Genomic DNA, 15,137 nt, shown 5'->3' with positions numbered 1-15,137 from the left:
CGTATAGTACTGTTGTACGTCCGGTCTACTACTCCTTGGCTCCCTCTCTGCTATTCATCTGCTTATGCATCTCGCCATGTTATGGACCTGGCAGCTACGTGTCTAGGATTTGCATAAACTTCATCGGACAAATATTAGGTGTGCCGGAGGCTCGCCTCTCTCCACATCGTGCGGGATTCCCGAGGCGTCGCTCCATGCCATTTCAGTCTCCTTGCCATATCAGGTTAGCCTCCACCTAAATTTTCTACATTCTCTCTGCATCTAGAATAATCTGAATTTCTATTGGCTGGAGTATACATGTGCAAGAGTCTGAATCTTGACCGATTCGAGTAAACACCTGCAATGCATACGGCTGCTACAGCCTACAGATCTTATTTATGTGCACTTTATTTGTTGCAGGTAGATGTTTATAAAATGAAAATTAAGCGTGCAAAATCAGAAAGCTATTCTGAATCCCGGCTGAATTAGTTTCTAAATAAGCATCATGCACTAAGAAAAATAAGTACTCAATACTCAAGGTAAACCATTCTTTCTCAGTACTCAAACTGTGACGTACCTTGCAATTTCTAATGCAGTTGTTTTCTGCAGATAAAACATGGTCTTGACTTCAGATCTAACAGTAACAACTTTTATGTTCCCCATAATCATTCATAGATTGCTTATACATGCATGTATTTCTATTCTGACTTAAGAGTCCTTGCGTGATGACAAACTTCCACAATTTAGTGCATTTCTTCCTTGCACACTTCTATTTGATTGCTAGATATATCTACACTTAGAATTAAGGTAACCACTTTATATAACAACATCTACTCCTCTCTTTTATATTATACCAGTTTATATAACAACATCAAAAGGTGGTCAAGACAATAATCAGATATCCAATTGTATCCAAATATCAATCCCATGTCTCCTATATCGCATCAGAAACACTTAACCTTTTTAGTATGTTTTCTGTCGCTCTTATGATGTCAAATACTAGCTACGTGAGGGAATTGCATAAGCCATTTGTTAACGTGTTTGAACTGTCACTTGGCGACTAAATTCTTCCGTAGGATTAGTTTATCAGAGGTATGGTATTTTGCAGTAAAATAGACGCAATTTATATATTTTTGGTTAAGATGCAGGTATTTTATTGATACCCGCTTACCTAATGCTTACTGGGTATTAATGCAACCAATACAACTGAATCAACTTACAGTCATGTGGTGTCGTGGTCAGATGGAGTGTGTAAATATAGATAGTGATAAAGCGTCACTATTCTATTGTTGTTTCATGTATTCATGTTCCCTCCCCAACTGGTGCCATTCATTTCTTGGTTAAAATATTAATGTATTTTAGTTTGTATGATTCAATCATCTTCCTGGAGTACTTCCAGCAATCACAATTTTTTAGGTGACACCGAAGGGCCGAAGCTACTGAAGAAAAACAAGATTGAAATGCTTTGTTGCCTTTATTCTTTAAGTAGATGTATCAACTGAGCATTTTCTAACATATGTGATTTATCTATCTATGATATAAATAAAAATGAAGTTTAGTGGATCAATGTAATAGCTATCGACAGAATGTACACATGTATTTCTAACACTACATGGAAGATTGGTAGTCATGTTTACGGCTATGTGCAACCACTCCTTATTTTAGAAGGATTAGTATTATTTTCAATTTCATTAATTAAAATTGCACACCTAAGAATTCTGCAGCAACGCGCGGGGTATCATCTAGTTTAAAAAGATATTCAGTCGTCCAGGGAAGATCATATGAGAAACCGCCAAACGATGTTTCATATATACTACATAGATCTATCTTGAAAAGTCTCGAGCATTCCCAATTTTCAGATAAGAAAGAGCGCAAATAGCAAAGAAGAAACGAATTTGTATCACGGCGTCAAGACTGTATTGTTCAATCATGTAAGACAATGTAAAAAAAATTCAGTCGTGCAGGGAAAATCATCATCTCAGAAACCACCAAACGATGCTTCCGTCAACGTGTGCCTCTCCTCCCCACTCCCCAGTCACGATCCTCGAAGCTCGAACGATGATGGCCAAGTGCCCGAACCCCGTCGACGTGGAAGCACCGCCGCCGCGACCACCCTGAGCCGCAGCCGAGCCATATTTATCCCGCCACCACCCAATCGATTCCCAGAGTCACGCACGCACCCGAGCCCCACAAACCCCATCCAGCTCCACTCCAAGAACCATGGCGCGGCGGAGCGGCATGTTCCTGCTACTCGCCGCGGCCGCCACACTCGCGGTCGTTGCGGCCGCCGCCGTGGCGCCGTCGTGCGAGCGCATCGAGTGCCCGGCGTACGATGTGGTGGACGGCGCCAACGGGTTCGAGATCCGACGGTACACGGACGCCATGTGGGTCTCCACCGCGCCCATCGAGGACATCTCCTTCGTCGACGCCACCCGCTCCGGCTTCCTCCAGTAAGCATATCCAACTCCCTTCGCCATTGCCAAGTCCACCTGCTCGCAGTCGCAGTAGCTGTACCAGTGAAGCTTTCTTCTTGGGCTTCACATGTGCCTATCAAAAACCAGCTCATTGATTCGCCACATGGGCTTTTTTCCTATGGGCCAGGCTTTTCAAGTACATCCAGGGGAAGAACGCCTACAACGAGACGATCGAGATGACGGCGCCGGTGCTGACCAAGGTGGCGCCCAGCGACGGGCCATTCTGCGCCTCCTCCTTCGTCGTCAGCTTCTACGTGCCGGCCAAGAACCAGCCGGACCCGCCGGCCGCCGACGGCCTGACCGTGCAGAGGTGGGCCGGGGCCAGGTACGCTGCCGTGCGCCGGTTCGGCGGCTTCGTCGCCGACGCCGACATCGGCCAGCAGGCCGCGCTGCTCGACGCCAGCCTGCAGGGGACCAAGTGGGCCGCCTCAGTGTCCGACGGCGGCAGCGGCGCCGGTCCCGTGTCCTACACCGTGGCGCAGTACAACTCGCCCTTCGAGTTCAGCGGCAGGATCAACGAGATTTGGATGCTCTTCGACGCCAAGGCAACGTCTTCTGACATGTAATGAGTAAGCTAGCTGTTGGTTAAATCACTCGTATATAAGTATATAACCGAGAGTATATGTATGCTTCTGAGACGATGAATAATGGTAGTACTGGTACTAGCTTAAACTGCTTAAACGAAGAACTACTGTTTTGGGCTGTATGAATGCCAGCAATAAAGTGCCTTTTTTTTGCGGGGGAAAGGAATTTTATTAACTTGGGATAGAATTACAATCAGTTTCTAGAGCACCTGCAACAACTTCATGAGGGAAGCGCCGAGCCGGACATTACTCAAACCCTGAATTCTACACATATTCGCTAACAAATGACACAATTAGCAGTCCGATCAATCTTAGCGACTTGAATCTCCTTTTCCCGGATCATCTCCTTAATTACTTGATCTCTTGAGGGGTACTTCGTTGTGTTCGGGGTATCCTCTCTTATCAAAGTGCTTCCGCACAGTGACTCAACAACTAAACTCTCAGACATTGTCTGCGCTATACCAAGTTCTAGGCTGCAATCTCTGCCTCCGTGGCGTTAATGTAGTGTTGAAGCTGCCAGCAAGCTGTGAATACCACCTCACCTCTTTGGTCCCATAGGACTATACTTGCCCCTGCCGAGCTATCATTTGCATAGGAACCGTCGACGTTCAGTTTCAGCATGCCCCTAGCCGGCGGACTCCACTGCTGCTGAACCTTCTTTTCTTTTGTGCTTGTGCCCTTGCTAAGTTGGAACCCTGCTGGTGATATCACCATTTTCCCCTTCTCTACGTCCGCCATTGGGTGTTGCTTGATCATCAAAAGTGAGTCCAGGTAGCTCACCAAAAAGCGTCTTGATCTCTCTATCGGGGGGAAGTGCCTTGTCATGTGTGACTTCGTTATGTGCAAACCAGATTCTCCAAAGCACCATCGGTGTCATTGCTCGCTGCTCTTTACTGATTTGGCGCAGCAGATGAAGCAGCCACCACTCCACTCCTGTATGAATCAGAAGGTCGTCGCCAGGAAAGTTCCATACTTCTCTCATTGTTAAGCAGAGGTTTCGAGCATGTTGGCAACTGATAAAGACATGGAACGTGTCTTCCACTTCTAGTCCACAGATCGAGCATGTTGCCGAGGTCTCCATTCCACGCCGTCGTCTGTTTTGTTGGGTTTTTTTTTCCAAAAGGGGGTGAACCCCGGCTTCTGCATCATGACGATGCACACGGCCCTTTATTAAAACTTAGTTCAATACACAATACATTTACAAGCACACATCAACGAAGATCGATACAAGAATCAATCATCGAAATAAACCAGCATACTAAGACTATAAATCAACATAGCCTCCTAGTATGACGCCAACCAGCCTGGCACAAGATATCCTGAGCAACCATCAGGAGCCGTATGCAGCCAGAAGCCATGGCATCACGCTGCCCCTTCGGGAAAAGTAGAGCCCAGAGTTGGACCCAATGGGAGACCATATGAATAACCTGCAAAAAGTTAAAAGAGGATTTTTTATTAAAGATTATATCATTTCTAATCCTCCAAATAGACCAACATAAAGCAGACACCCCAATCCGGATAAAAGCCTTAGATTGTCTATCTACTCCATTTAACCAATTACCAAACATATTAGTAATATTGGTTGGAGGTGGAAGATCATAAGTGAAAGTAACCGTACACCATACGAGTTTAGCTAATGGACATTCAATAAACAGATGTTGAATAGTCTCCTGCTCCCCACAGAAGACACATTTTGTACATCCATTCCAATGACGTTTCGCTAAATTATCCTTAGTTAATAACACTATATTACTCATGAACCACATAAAAATCTTAATCTTTAGCGGTATTTTCACCTTCCACAAATACTTTCTCAAGTAAGGAGTATGATCACACATAATATCTTCATACATCGACTTGACAGAAAACAGCCCATTAGCTGTCAACTTCCAAACAAAACGATCATCCTCATCGTTCAAATTAACCATCATTAATCTTCTACATAATTGTACCCACGAGGTCCACTTATTATCATTTAGTAACCTCCGAAAAGTAATATGCAAAGGTGATTGGGCAAGCACATGTGCAACAGTAACATTCTTATGATGTACAATATTATACAAGGACGGGTATTGCTGGGCCAAAGAGGTATTTCCTAACCAGACATCTTCCCAAAAGCGGATGGACCTACCATTCCCAACTTTGAAAGAGCCCCTAGAAAAAAACTCCTGTTTGACCACCATCAATCCTTTCCAAAAGGGGGAATCAGTAGGCTTAGCCTCTACCTCTGATAACGTCTTATGTGTTAGATATTTGTTATGTAGCAACTCTTGCCACACCCCGTCCTCATTTAAAAGTTTGAAAAGCCATTTACTCAATAAACATTTATTCTTGATTTCGAGTACCTCAATACCTAACCCTCCTTGATCTTTGGGTCTACATACAATATTCCATTTTGTAAACCGGTATTTCTTTTTGTTTTCGTCAGACTGCCAAAAGAATCGAGATCTATAGAAGTCTAAATGTTTCCTTACCCCAACAGGTATTTGTAGGAAAGACAACATAAACATTGGTAGACTAGTCAACACTGAATTAATAAGAACTAACCTATCACCATAGGATAATAACTTCCCTTTCCAGCATCCTAATTTACCTTCAAAACGGGTCTCCACCGGATACCAATCTGAATTCCTTAGTTTTTTGTAATGGATTGGAATACCCAAGTATCTAAAGGGGAGTTGTCCAATATCACATCCAAAGATCTGTTTATATTGGAGCTCCTCCTTCTTTGCCTTTCCAAAACAAAAAATCTCACTTTTGTGGAAATTAATCTTAAGACCCGACAGCTCTTCAAAGAGACATAAGATTAATTTCATATTAACGGCTTTACTAAGGTCATGTTCCAAGAATAGGATTGTATCATCAGCATACTGTAATATAGAGAGTCCTCCATCAACTAAATGAGGAATTAACCCTCCTACTTGACCATCTTCTTTTGCACGTTCAATTAAGATAGCAAGCATATCCACTACAATATTGAATAGCATTGGAGATAAAGGGTCCCCTTGCCTTAAACCTTTCCTTGTCTGAAAATAATGACCAATATCATCATTTACCTTGACACCAACACTACCTCCTTGAACAAACTGTTGTACAATTCTACCCCATTCTGGAGAAAAACCTTTCATTCTCAAAGTTTGTTGTAAAAAAGGCCATTTCACCTTATCATATGCCTTTTCAAAATCAATTTTAAATAATACCCCATCCATTTTCTTAGTATGTAGTTCATGGATTGTTTCATGAAGAATAACTACCCCTTCCAAAATATTCCTTCCTGGCATAAAAGCTGATTGAGTTGGTTTAATCACTCTTGGGGCAATCCCCGAGATACGATTAGTCCCAACTTTAGTGAAAATCTTAAAGCAAACATTCAGCAAACAAATAGGTCTATATTGTTGGATCTGAGCCGCATTTTCCTTCTTGGGTAACAAAGTGATAACCCCAAAATTAAGTTTATAAAGGGGCAGGTCTCCATCACTAAACTGGGAAAACAATGCCATCAAATCATCCTTTAAAACTTCCCAAAATGTTTGATAAAACTCAGCTGGAAAACCATCTGGCCCAGGAGCTTTATTCAACTCCATTTGAGAAATGGCCTCGAACACCTCCTTTTCAGTAAAAGGAGCCGACAAGATCTCATTCTCCATTGGGGAAATCTGAGTGATATCCTGAAATTCCTCTTCAATAAGAGAAATATTGTTTGGCACCGGTGCTCCAAACAATTTCTTATAGAATTCAGTAATATAGACTTTTAAATTATCTTCCCCAATAATAGTCCCTTCTTCTTGCTCTAACTGAAATATTTTCTTTTTTCTATGTTTACCATTTGCTATAAGGTGAAAATACCTCGTATTATTCCCCCTTTCTTGAATATGTTTAACTTTCGCTCTTTGAGCCCATTTAGATTCTTCTTCTCTTCTTAATTTGTTCAAATTACCATTCGCCCTATTTAACTCCTCCCGTTCAAGAGTATTCAGACTAACCGTTTCTGCTTTCAAGTCAAGTCTCTCAATAATCGAAATCAATCGCTCTTTCTCTGTTTTGTTGGGTAGCCAAGGCATTCTTTGCAATCCTCCAGCCAAGATGACGTACCTTCGGCGGCACTGGGCATTGCCATATGAGCTTCCAGTCTGGCCGGCTTCCATCCGGCTTAGAGCATCTCCACTCGTCTCCCCGACGAGGCCCCCGAGCGACGTTTTTCCATCCGGACGGCGAAATTCGGCCCAGTCGCGCCCCCGGTTCCTCGTTTTCGTCCGGATTTGGCCCTTCATCCATCCGGCGAGCCCACGCCATCCCCGGTCCCGCGGGGAGCGTTCGGGGACTTCGGACGAGTGAAAAGTGGGGAAGGGCCCGATCTGTCGGCGGCTCGACACACGAACCCCACCGCCACCTCGGTCAAAATCTCCCCCACCCCTCGTATCTCTCTCGCCGCCGGCACCACCCCGCCGTCTTGTTGCCCAGATTCCGCCGTCCCTCCTTCTCCACCTGCCTATATTCCGTCGTCTTTCGACGAAGGCCTATCTGGCTGCTCCTCCGCTGGCCTGTTTTCCGACTTTGGCCTACTCCTCGTCGCTCGCGGCTCGGGTTGCCTCGGCCACGCCCGTCAGGTGTTCGTCCATTTGCCTCGTCGGCCATGGACTCGGACGAAGAGGAGGACCAGATGTTCGTCGAGCTTATGCGAGAAGAGATGGCAGCCGCCGCCCAAGACGAGGAGCACATGATGATCCTCGGCTGCTTGTCAAGCATGTACGCCGAGGCGGCAGGCGAGGTCGACGTGGTGGGTCGGCACCAGGTCGCCGGAAGTGCAAGCCGAGACAACGAATGGAGGGCTACTGCATGTTGTACGCCGACTACTTCGCCGACAATCCATTGCACGGTGAGAGTGTTTTCCGGCGTCATTTCAGGATGAGTAGAAAGCTATTTCTGCAAATTGTGTATGACATCCGAGACTTTGATCCCTACTTCAGATGCAAGGCGGATTGCACTGGTTTGGTTGGATTTTCGTCACTGCAGAAGTGCACAGTGGCTATGAGGATGCTGGCGTATGGAGCTCCCGGTGATGGTGCAGATGACTATCTTCGGATGGCGGAGTCCACCGCCCTTGATTGTTTCTACCGATTCTGCAGGGCCGTCATAGCAGTGTTCGGGGACTATTACTTGAGAACACCCACTGTCGAAGACACTTAAAGGATCCTTGCAACAAATGAAGCTAGGGGTTTTCCAGGGATGCTTGGAAGCATTGACTGCATGCATTGGAAATGGAAGAACTGTCCGTTTGCGTGGCAGGGAATGTACAAGGGTCACAAAAACGGCTGCACTGTGATACTTGAAGCAGTGGCTACCCATGATCTCTGGATTTGGCACTCTTTCTTTGGTATGCCTGGATCCAACAATGACATCAATGTCCTAAACTGCTCCCCGATCTTTTCCAAGCTTGTTGAGGGTCATGCTCCCCCGGTGAACTATGTGATCAATGGTCGGCACTACAACAAAGGATACTACCTTGCAGATGGTATCTATCCAAAGTGGGCAACATTTGTGAAGACTATCTCGAAACCTAGCACCCCCAAACTTTGCGAGTTTGTGAAGAAACAAGAAGCTTGCCGAAAAGACGTCGAGCGTGCATTTGGTGTCCTCCAGGAGAGATTTGCTGTCGTCCGGTTCCCCGCTATGACTTGGTCCAAAGATCAGATGTGGGAGGTGATGAACTGCTGTGTGTGCCTACACAATATGATTATTGAAAATGAGCGAAAACATCCGGTTCCTCTGGCTGAGCAACAATGAAAGTGCATGGAGCCCCCAAGTGTGGTTTTGGTAATTAATGATAATCCCTATGGACTAATGTTTGCATTGAGTTATATTTGTAGGAGTTGTCCATAGGCAATTCTTGAACCATATGTTGGCTTCAAGGTTGCAATAAGAAGAATTTGATGAAGGATATCAAGTGTCAAGTATGTCTTGAGGATGAAGATGAAGTGAGCCCTCAAGTTACTTCAAGACATCAACATGATGAAGAATGGAGAAATGAAGTGCAAGTTCAAGATGAGCCATCTCGAAGAGATCCTTTGCTTGAGTCTTGCCATCCATATGGTGATCATGGATATGTGAAGATGCGCCGAAGAAGAAGCTCTCCCATGGTGGATTATGGGGGAGCAATCCACATGGTGGTCATGGTTATGTGAAGATGCGCCAAAGAAGAAGCTCTCCCATGGTGGATTATGGGGGAGCAATCCACAAGACTTCGTCAAGCAAGCACAAGCAAGAAAGGCGTTCCATCTTGTTGAGGTCAAGATCGTCGTCATCGAGCTCAAGTGGAATGCGCAAGTATAAGGTTTGCTCTTGATAGGATTTCTTTCTCACAGGTCTCATAGTGTAGTTGGAGACCGGTTTATAGTTTAGTTGCCGTACTATCAAGAGGGCTCTCGAGTGAGTAACTCGATCGTATCGTTCAGAGGGAGCTCAAACCTTTGCATCCTTGCATCATATTTCTTGGTTGTTATTTGGATCTTATCCATTCGATGTTTTAGAGAGCTTGTGCTTATTCTCATGACAAACTCTAGTTCATCGAAAACGGATTTCGCATAGATCACTTGTAGCGTTTTCGAGTTTGGTTCATCATCATATTTCTTGGTTTTTATTTGGATCTTATCCATGTGATATTTAGAGCTTGTGCTTACTTCCATATCAATCTCTAGTTCATCGAAAACGGATTCCGCATGAATCACTTGTTGCGTTTTCGTATTGAGAAGTTTCACTCTAAAATACATAGAAAAACCTACCCCACTTGTTCTTAAGCTTTTCACTCTTTGTGGGGTAGCTCTTGTCATCCCCTTTACAACAAAATTGGTTTCATCTAAATCCGAGTTTCCTGACTCAACTTGTTGCATTTTCGAGGTTGGAGGTTTTACCGGTATGTCCTTTTTAGATAGGCCAAACCTTTCGTCTTTTATTTCTATCCTACCTTACTGGACTATGATGGTTCCCTGCATGATCTTGTAGAGCTTGTTACTAACTTCGAAACGAGCCCAAGATCATCAAAATCGGAGTCCGGATGAAAAGTTCTTGAGGTTTTCGTATCGGGTGTTTGGAAAAAAATGGGGGGCCGGAACTGCCGCCGGAACTGCCGCCGGGAGCACCCCGGCACTGCCGGTGTCACAAGGCCGGCACTTCCGGCCACCCCGGCATTGCCGGTGAAACTAGGCCGGCACTGCCGGCCTGTCGCGATTTTGGCCCCAACGGGAAGAAATCTGAGACCCCTATTTAAGGCCTTCTTCCTCCTCTTTCTCCCCACTTCTTCTTCCTCATTTTGCTCTCCACCTGTTGTGGGTATACTTCATGGGTGTACCATTGACAGTGCCTAGATCCGGCAAGCCCGGATGGCCCATAGTTGGTGATGTGGCATGTGGCCCATCGGGTGGCCCAGTTGCTGTTGATCCTGAAGGATGAAGTCTGGCCCAGGAGAGGGAAGCCGGATCCGACCGACCTTTGGAGGAACCCGGATCCATGGAGGCCCATTAGGAACCCGGATCCGGCACGACATATGAGGGAAGGTGGATCCTTGACGTACACGGCAAGACATTGTACCGTAGTTAGGCAAACCTGTATCCGGCTAGGACTCTCCATGTAAACCCTAGATCCGTGCGCCTTTATAAGCCGGATCCCGGGAGCCCTAGAGGGACAACTACAACTCATTGTAACAACGTGAAAGCGCACAGATAATTCCAGACAAGCAGCAGTAGGCCCTGTCATCGTGTAGGTGTTCCGAAGCTGGGTAAAACGCGTACCACCGTCCCGTGTGCACTCCGCCCTATGGCCCCTACTTCTTCTCCCCCTCGTGAGGATCCCTCCTCCGAGGTACCGTTGATTAGGCAACGACAGTTGGCACCCACCGTGGGGCCTGCGGCGTCTGGAGGCCGGAACCGGGAGGGTTCCGCCATGGGAAGCTACGACGACACCATCGCTGTGGGGCGCGTCCTTTACGCCGGAAACCTTCCGATCGTCCCTCCGGACGAGTGCTGGCTTCCGGTCAAGACAAACCCCGTCAAGCTCTCCATCGTCCCAGTCGGCGGCATACACATCTTCATCGGCGAAACCGTCGATTCTGACGGAAACGTCCTGGTAAGTAACGCTGACGCGACCGCCACTGAGCGGAACGCAGTCACGAAGATCCGATCTGAGACGCAGGAACTTCCCCAGGAAGATTCCGCCTTAGATCTGGAAAAATCAAAACCCACCCAATCCGCCCCTGAGCAGGAAACAAAGGTGGAAGACCAATGCAGATCCGCCTGGGTCTCCCAGGTGTTAGAGAAGCAAAGGTGTCACTTCGTACACTTCTTGGCCCATACCGCCGGAACCGCCCCTCAAGAAGCCGGAGCTGGTCCCGAGCAGGTCGTGGCACCGGAAAATAACGCCGCTCCGGATCAGCAGGAGGCTGTCGGAGAAAGCAACGCTCCGGGCGAAGAGTCAATTTTGGGCAATCTGAGCCCAATTTCTGGGGATTCCTCCTCCATGGACACTGAAAAATTCGATCGCAAAGTGAAGGAGTACGGTTATGGTGATCAGCCTGAGGTTGAATCCGCCCAGCCTAAACAGGTTCTCGCAACCTTGGCGGCGCTGGAACAACGGGAATCAGAGGATGAAAACAACCACTCCGATCCACAGCCATCCCACGCGGGATCTCCGCTCTCGCGGGAACGACCGCGTAGGGAAATCTTGTCCCCAGAAGAAGAACTGGTTGAGCAAGCTGGCATGGATGCAGTTGCGCGTTCGGATATCCTCAACAAGCCTATCACCCCCGAGGATGCATTAAATGCAGAAAGGCTAGAAGCTAAGAGATTGGAGATGTTGGCCACAGCCACAAAATTTGCCGACACCGCAGCCGCAATGCTGGATGAAAGAAAAGACGCCGCGATTTTCGTGGAAGGCTTTATCCAGCGCGAGCAGGAGGTGGATGAATCACTGGTGAAAGTCAAGCAACTCCGGAAACATTGGGAGGACAAGATCGCTGAAGCTCAACAGGAGGTCGATAAAATCCGGCGAGAAACTATAGCTCCCCGTAAAATCACCTTCGCAACTCCAACCGAGCAGCAGCCGCTCGCCACTCCAAAGGATAATATGAAGAAGGCGGCGGAGATCTTCAACAAAAATGACGAGGAAATCGACATCGACTACGTCCGTACGCTCGTTGCTTCAGCAATGAAGCAGCAGAGCAAGGCAGATACTTCGCGCAGGTTGGAATCCAACCCGGAGCACTGCGTCTCCACTGCGCAGAAGGACGCCTACGACAATCGCCATCGCGACGACGAATCGCGAACCGGATCCTCAGAACGCAGAAGGAAAACCAGAGAACACCCAAATCCAATCCCCATACAGTCAAAGACACCTCCGTCAGATCCGAGAAGGGGAAAGGATGCAATGTACACTGGTAAGTACAAGTACCGCAATCCCTCACCTCCACCTGATGGATATCCGCGCCCCCCTCGCCGCCGTAGTCCAGCCGGAAACACCAGGCCCCATGGGCCTAGCGGAATCAACATCCGCGATAATGTGCTGCCCTCAAGAAACAGGAACAGGGAGCGAACGCCGGAACCTCGCCGGAGCCAGATCAATGATCGCGAGCCTGAGCCCAGGAGGAGTCGGAACGAAGAACGCGACCCGAAGCCCCGCAGAAGCCGGAACGGCCATGGCAGCCAGCATCAAGGTGAAAGCAGCCATCGAAGCCGGAGCCAGCATCGCGAAAGGCGAGGAGAGTCTGACGGCGGAAGCAAAAGGTCGGATCGGCCCCCTCGCAGGTCTCCCTCACCACCACCTAGCGGTGGAGGCGGAGGTGGAGGCAGAGGCGGTGGCCGGAAATCTCGCTCACGCTCAAAATCCCCTCGCCATGGTTAGCGTGACGCGCGGGAACGCCTCAACGAATACAGAACTGATTACATAGGCCCAAAATGCTTCGGCAGGATGATTCGAGAGGAACCAACGCCAAGGATGAACCTCAAGCTACCCGGAAACCTGAAGACCTATGATGGCACCGAAAGGCCGGATACATGGATTGAGGATTACTATAATGCAGTAACCTTTGCCGGAGGAACCCCTAATATCGCCTGCCGCATGCTTCAGTTGTACCTTGTAGGTCCAGCCCGGATCTGGCTCAGCGACCTCGAGAAGAATTCCATCTTTTGCTGGTTCGACCTGAAGACCGCCTTTGAAAAGCACTTCAGGGGCACCTACAAAAGACCTGCCACAACAAGCGACTTACAGGCGTGTATCCAGAAGAAGGGTGAAACATCAAGGAACTTCCTCACCCGATGGTTGGCATGCGGAAACGAGTGTGATGCATTGGTTCGACAGGAAGGATCACCCTACTGTCGTTCCGAAAGAGTGCTATGCATTGGTGGTAAGTCCCCGCATTGACGGCTATGACTTCTCCAAATGCCTCATGGACGGCGGGGCCAGCTTGAACATCATGTACCTGGAGACTCTAGAGCAGATGAACCTTACCAAGGAACAGCTCAAACACAGTACCACTGAATTCCATGGTGTAGTTCCGGGTAAAAAGGCAAACTCCCTTGGCAGCATCAGACTTCCCGTGGCCTTCGGCGATGTTAAGAATTTCCGCGAAGAGATGATCACGTTTGAGGTCGTGCCCTTCAAGAGCTCCTACCACGTCATCTCCGGCAGGCCCACCTACCACAAGTTCCACGCAAGAGCGTGCTACATCTACAATAAGCTCAAGATTCCGGGTCCCAATGGTATGATTACCGTATCCGGAGACTACAAAAAGGCTCATGAATGTGAGTTGGGCGAAGCCGCCTTCGCAGAGAATATGATATCTGGAGAGGAGCTGAAAGGCTACAGAGCCGCGGTGGATCCGACTGAAATGCAGACCACCAAGAAACAGATCTCCGAACAGAAAAACTCCTTTAAGGCCGCGATAGAGACCAAGAAAGTCAACTTCAAGGAAGGAGACTCCACCAAGCAGGTCTCAGTCGGAGCCAACATGGACCCCAAATAGGAAGACCCGCTCGTCGAGTTCCTCCGTGCTAACATGGATATCTTCGCATGGCAGCCTTCTGACATGTCCGGAGTACCAAGGGAACTCGCCGAGCACTACCTCAACATAAACCCGGGGTTAAGCCGGTGAAGCAAGCTATGCGACGCTTTGGAGATAAGAAGCGCCGCGCCATAGGAATGGAACTAGCTAAGTTACTAGAGGCAGGTTTTGTAATAGAAGTTATCCATACCGATTGGGTCGCAAACCCCGTACTTGTACCCAAAAAGAACTCTGAAATACTAAGAATGTGCATCGATTACTCCGGCTTGAACAAGCATTGTCCGAAGGATCCGTTTCCCCTGCCGCGGATTGACCAAGTCATTGATTCGACGGCGGGGGTAGAACTTCTGTGTTTTCTTGACGCATATTCCGGGTATCATCAAATCCGGATGAAGAAGTCCGACCAAAAGGCGACCTTGTTCATCACCCCATTTGGCACTTACTGCTATGTTACTATGCCTTTTGGCTTGAAAAAACGCAGGTGCCACCTACCAACGTACGATGCAGCGGTGCCTGAAGGACTAAATCGACGGAATGTACACGCTTACGTCGACGACATCGCGGTCATGACCAGGAAAGGATCCGACTTGATCAGCGATCTCACAGAAACCTTTGAGAATCTCCGTCGGTACAAGATGATGTTGAATCCGCTGAAGTGCGTCTTTGGCGTTCCAGCTGGAAAACTCCTTGGCTTCATTGTCTCTAACAGGGGCATTGAAGTAAACCCGGAGAAAATCAAGGCGATCCTGTGCATCAAAAGGCCAACTTGTCTCAAAGACGTGCAGCGACTAACTGGTTGTGTTGCAGCAATCAGCAGGTTTGTCAGTCGTCTTGGTGAGAAGGCGTTACCCCTGTACAAGCTATTGAAGAAGACAGACAAATTTGTCTGGGACGAGGCAGCAGATGCAGCACTTCAAGGGTTGAAGGAGATACTCACCTCCCCACCTATTTTAGCAGCGCCAGGAGAGTCAGAGCCTATGCTCCTTTACCTAGCAGCTACCAACAGAGTCATCAGCCTCGTCATCGTGGTGGAGCGACATGAAGAAGGACAAG

At 47.8% G+C, this 15,137-nt stretch overlaps 1 protein-coding gene across 1 annotated transcript; it reads left to right on the top strand.

Moving 5' to 3' along the window:
- The first annotated feature begins 2,129 nt into the window (after positions 1 to 2,129).
- Positions 2,130 to 3,191, top strand: LOC127321253 (uncharacterized). The gene is made up of 2 exons (XM_051350290.2): positions 2,130 to 2,429; positions 2,581 to 3,191. The coding sequence occupies exons 1-2, from the start codon at positions 2,200 to 2,202 to the stop codon at positions 3,017 to 3,019; spliced, it is 669 nt and encodes a 222-aa protein (XP_051206250.1). The 5' UTR covers positions 2,130 to 2,199; the 3' UTR covers positions 3,020 to 3,191.
- Positions 3,192 to 15,137: the final 11,946 nt, after the last annotated feature.

Source organism: Lolium perenne, chromosome 3, assembly GCF_019359855.2.
Source record: "Lolium perenne isolate Kyuss_39 chromosome 3, Kyuss_2.0, whole genome shotgun sequence".
In the NCBI taxonomy this organism is placed as follows: domain Eukaryota; kingdom Viridiplantae; phylum Streptophyta; class Magnoliopsida; order Poales; family Poaceae; genus Lolium; species Lolium perenne.
This window is presented reverse-complemented; position numbering and strand designations above follow the sequence as displayed.

Excerpts from the sequence above, each read along its gene's own strand:
- LOC127321253 (XM_051350290.2), top strand. The coding sequence starts at position 2,200 with ATGGCGCGGCGGAGCGGCATGTTCCTGCTACTCGCCGCGGCCGCCACA. Across the intron at positions 2,430-2,580 it reads ACCCGCTCCGGCTTCCTCCA|GCTTTTCAAGTACATCCAGG; the intron begins GTAAGCATATCC and ends CCTATGGGCCAG.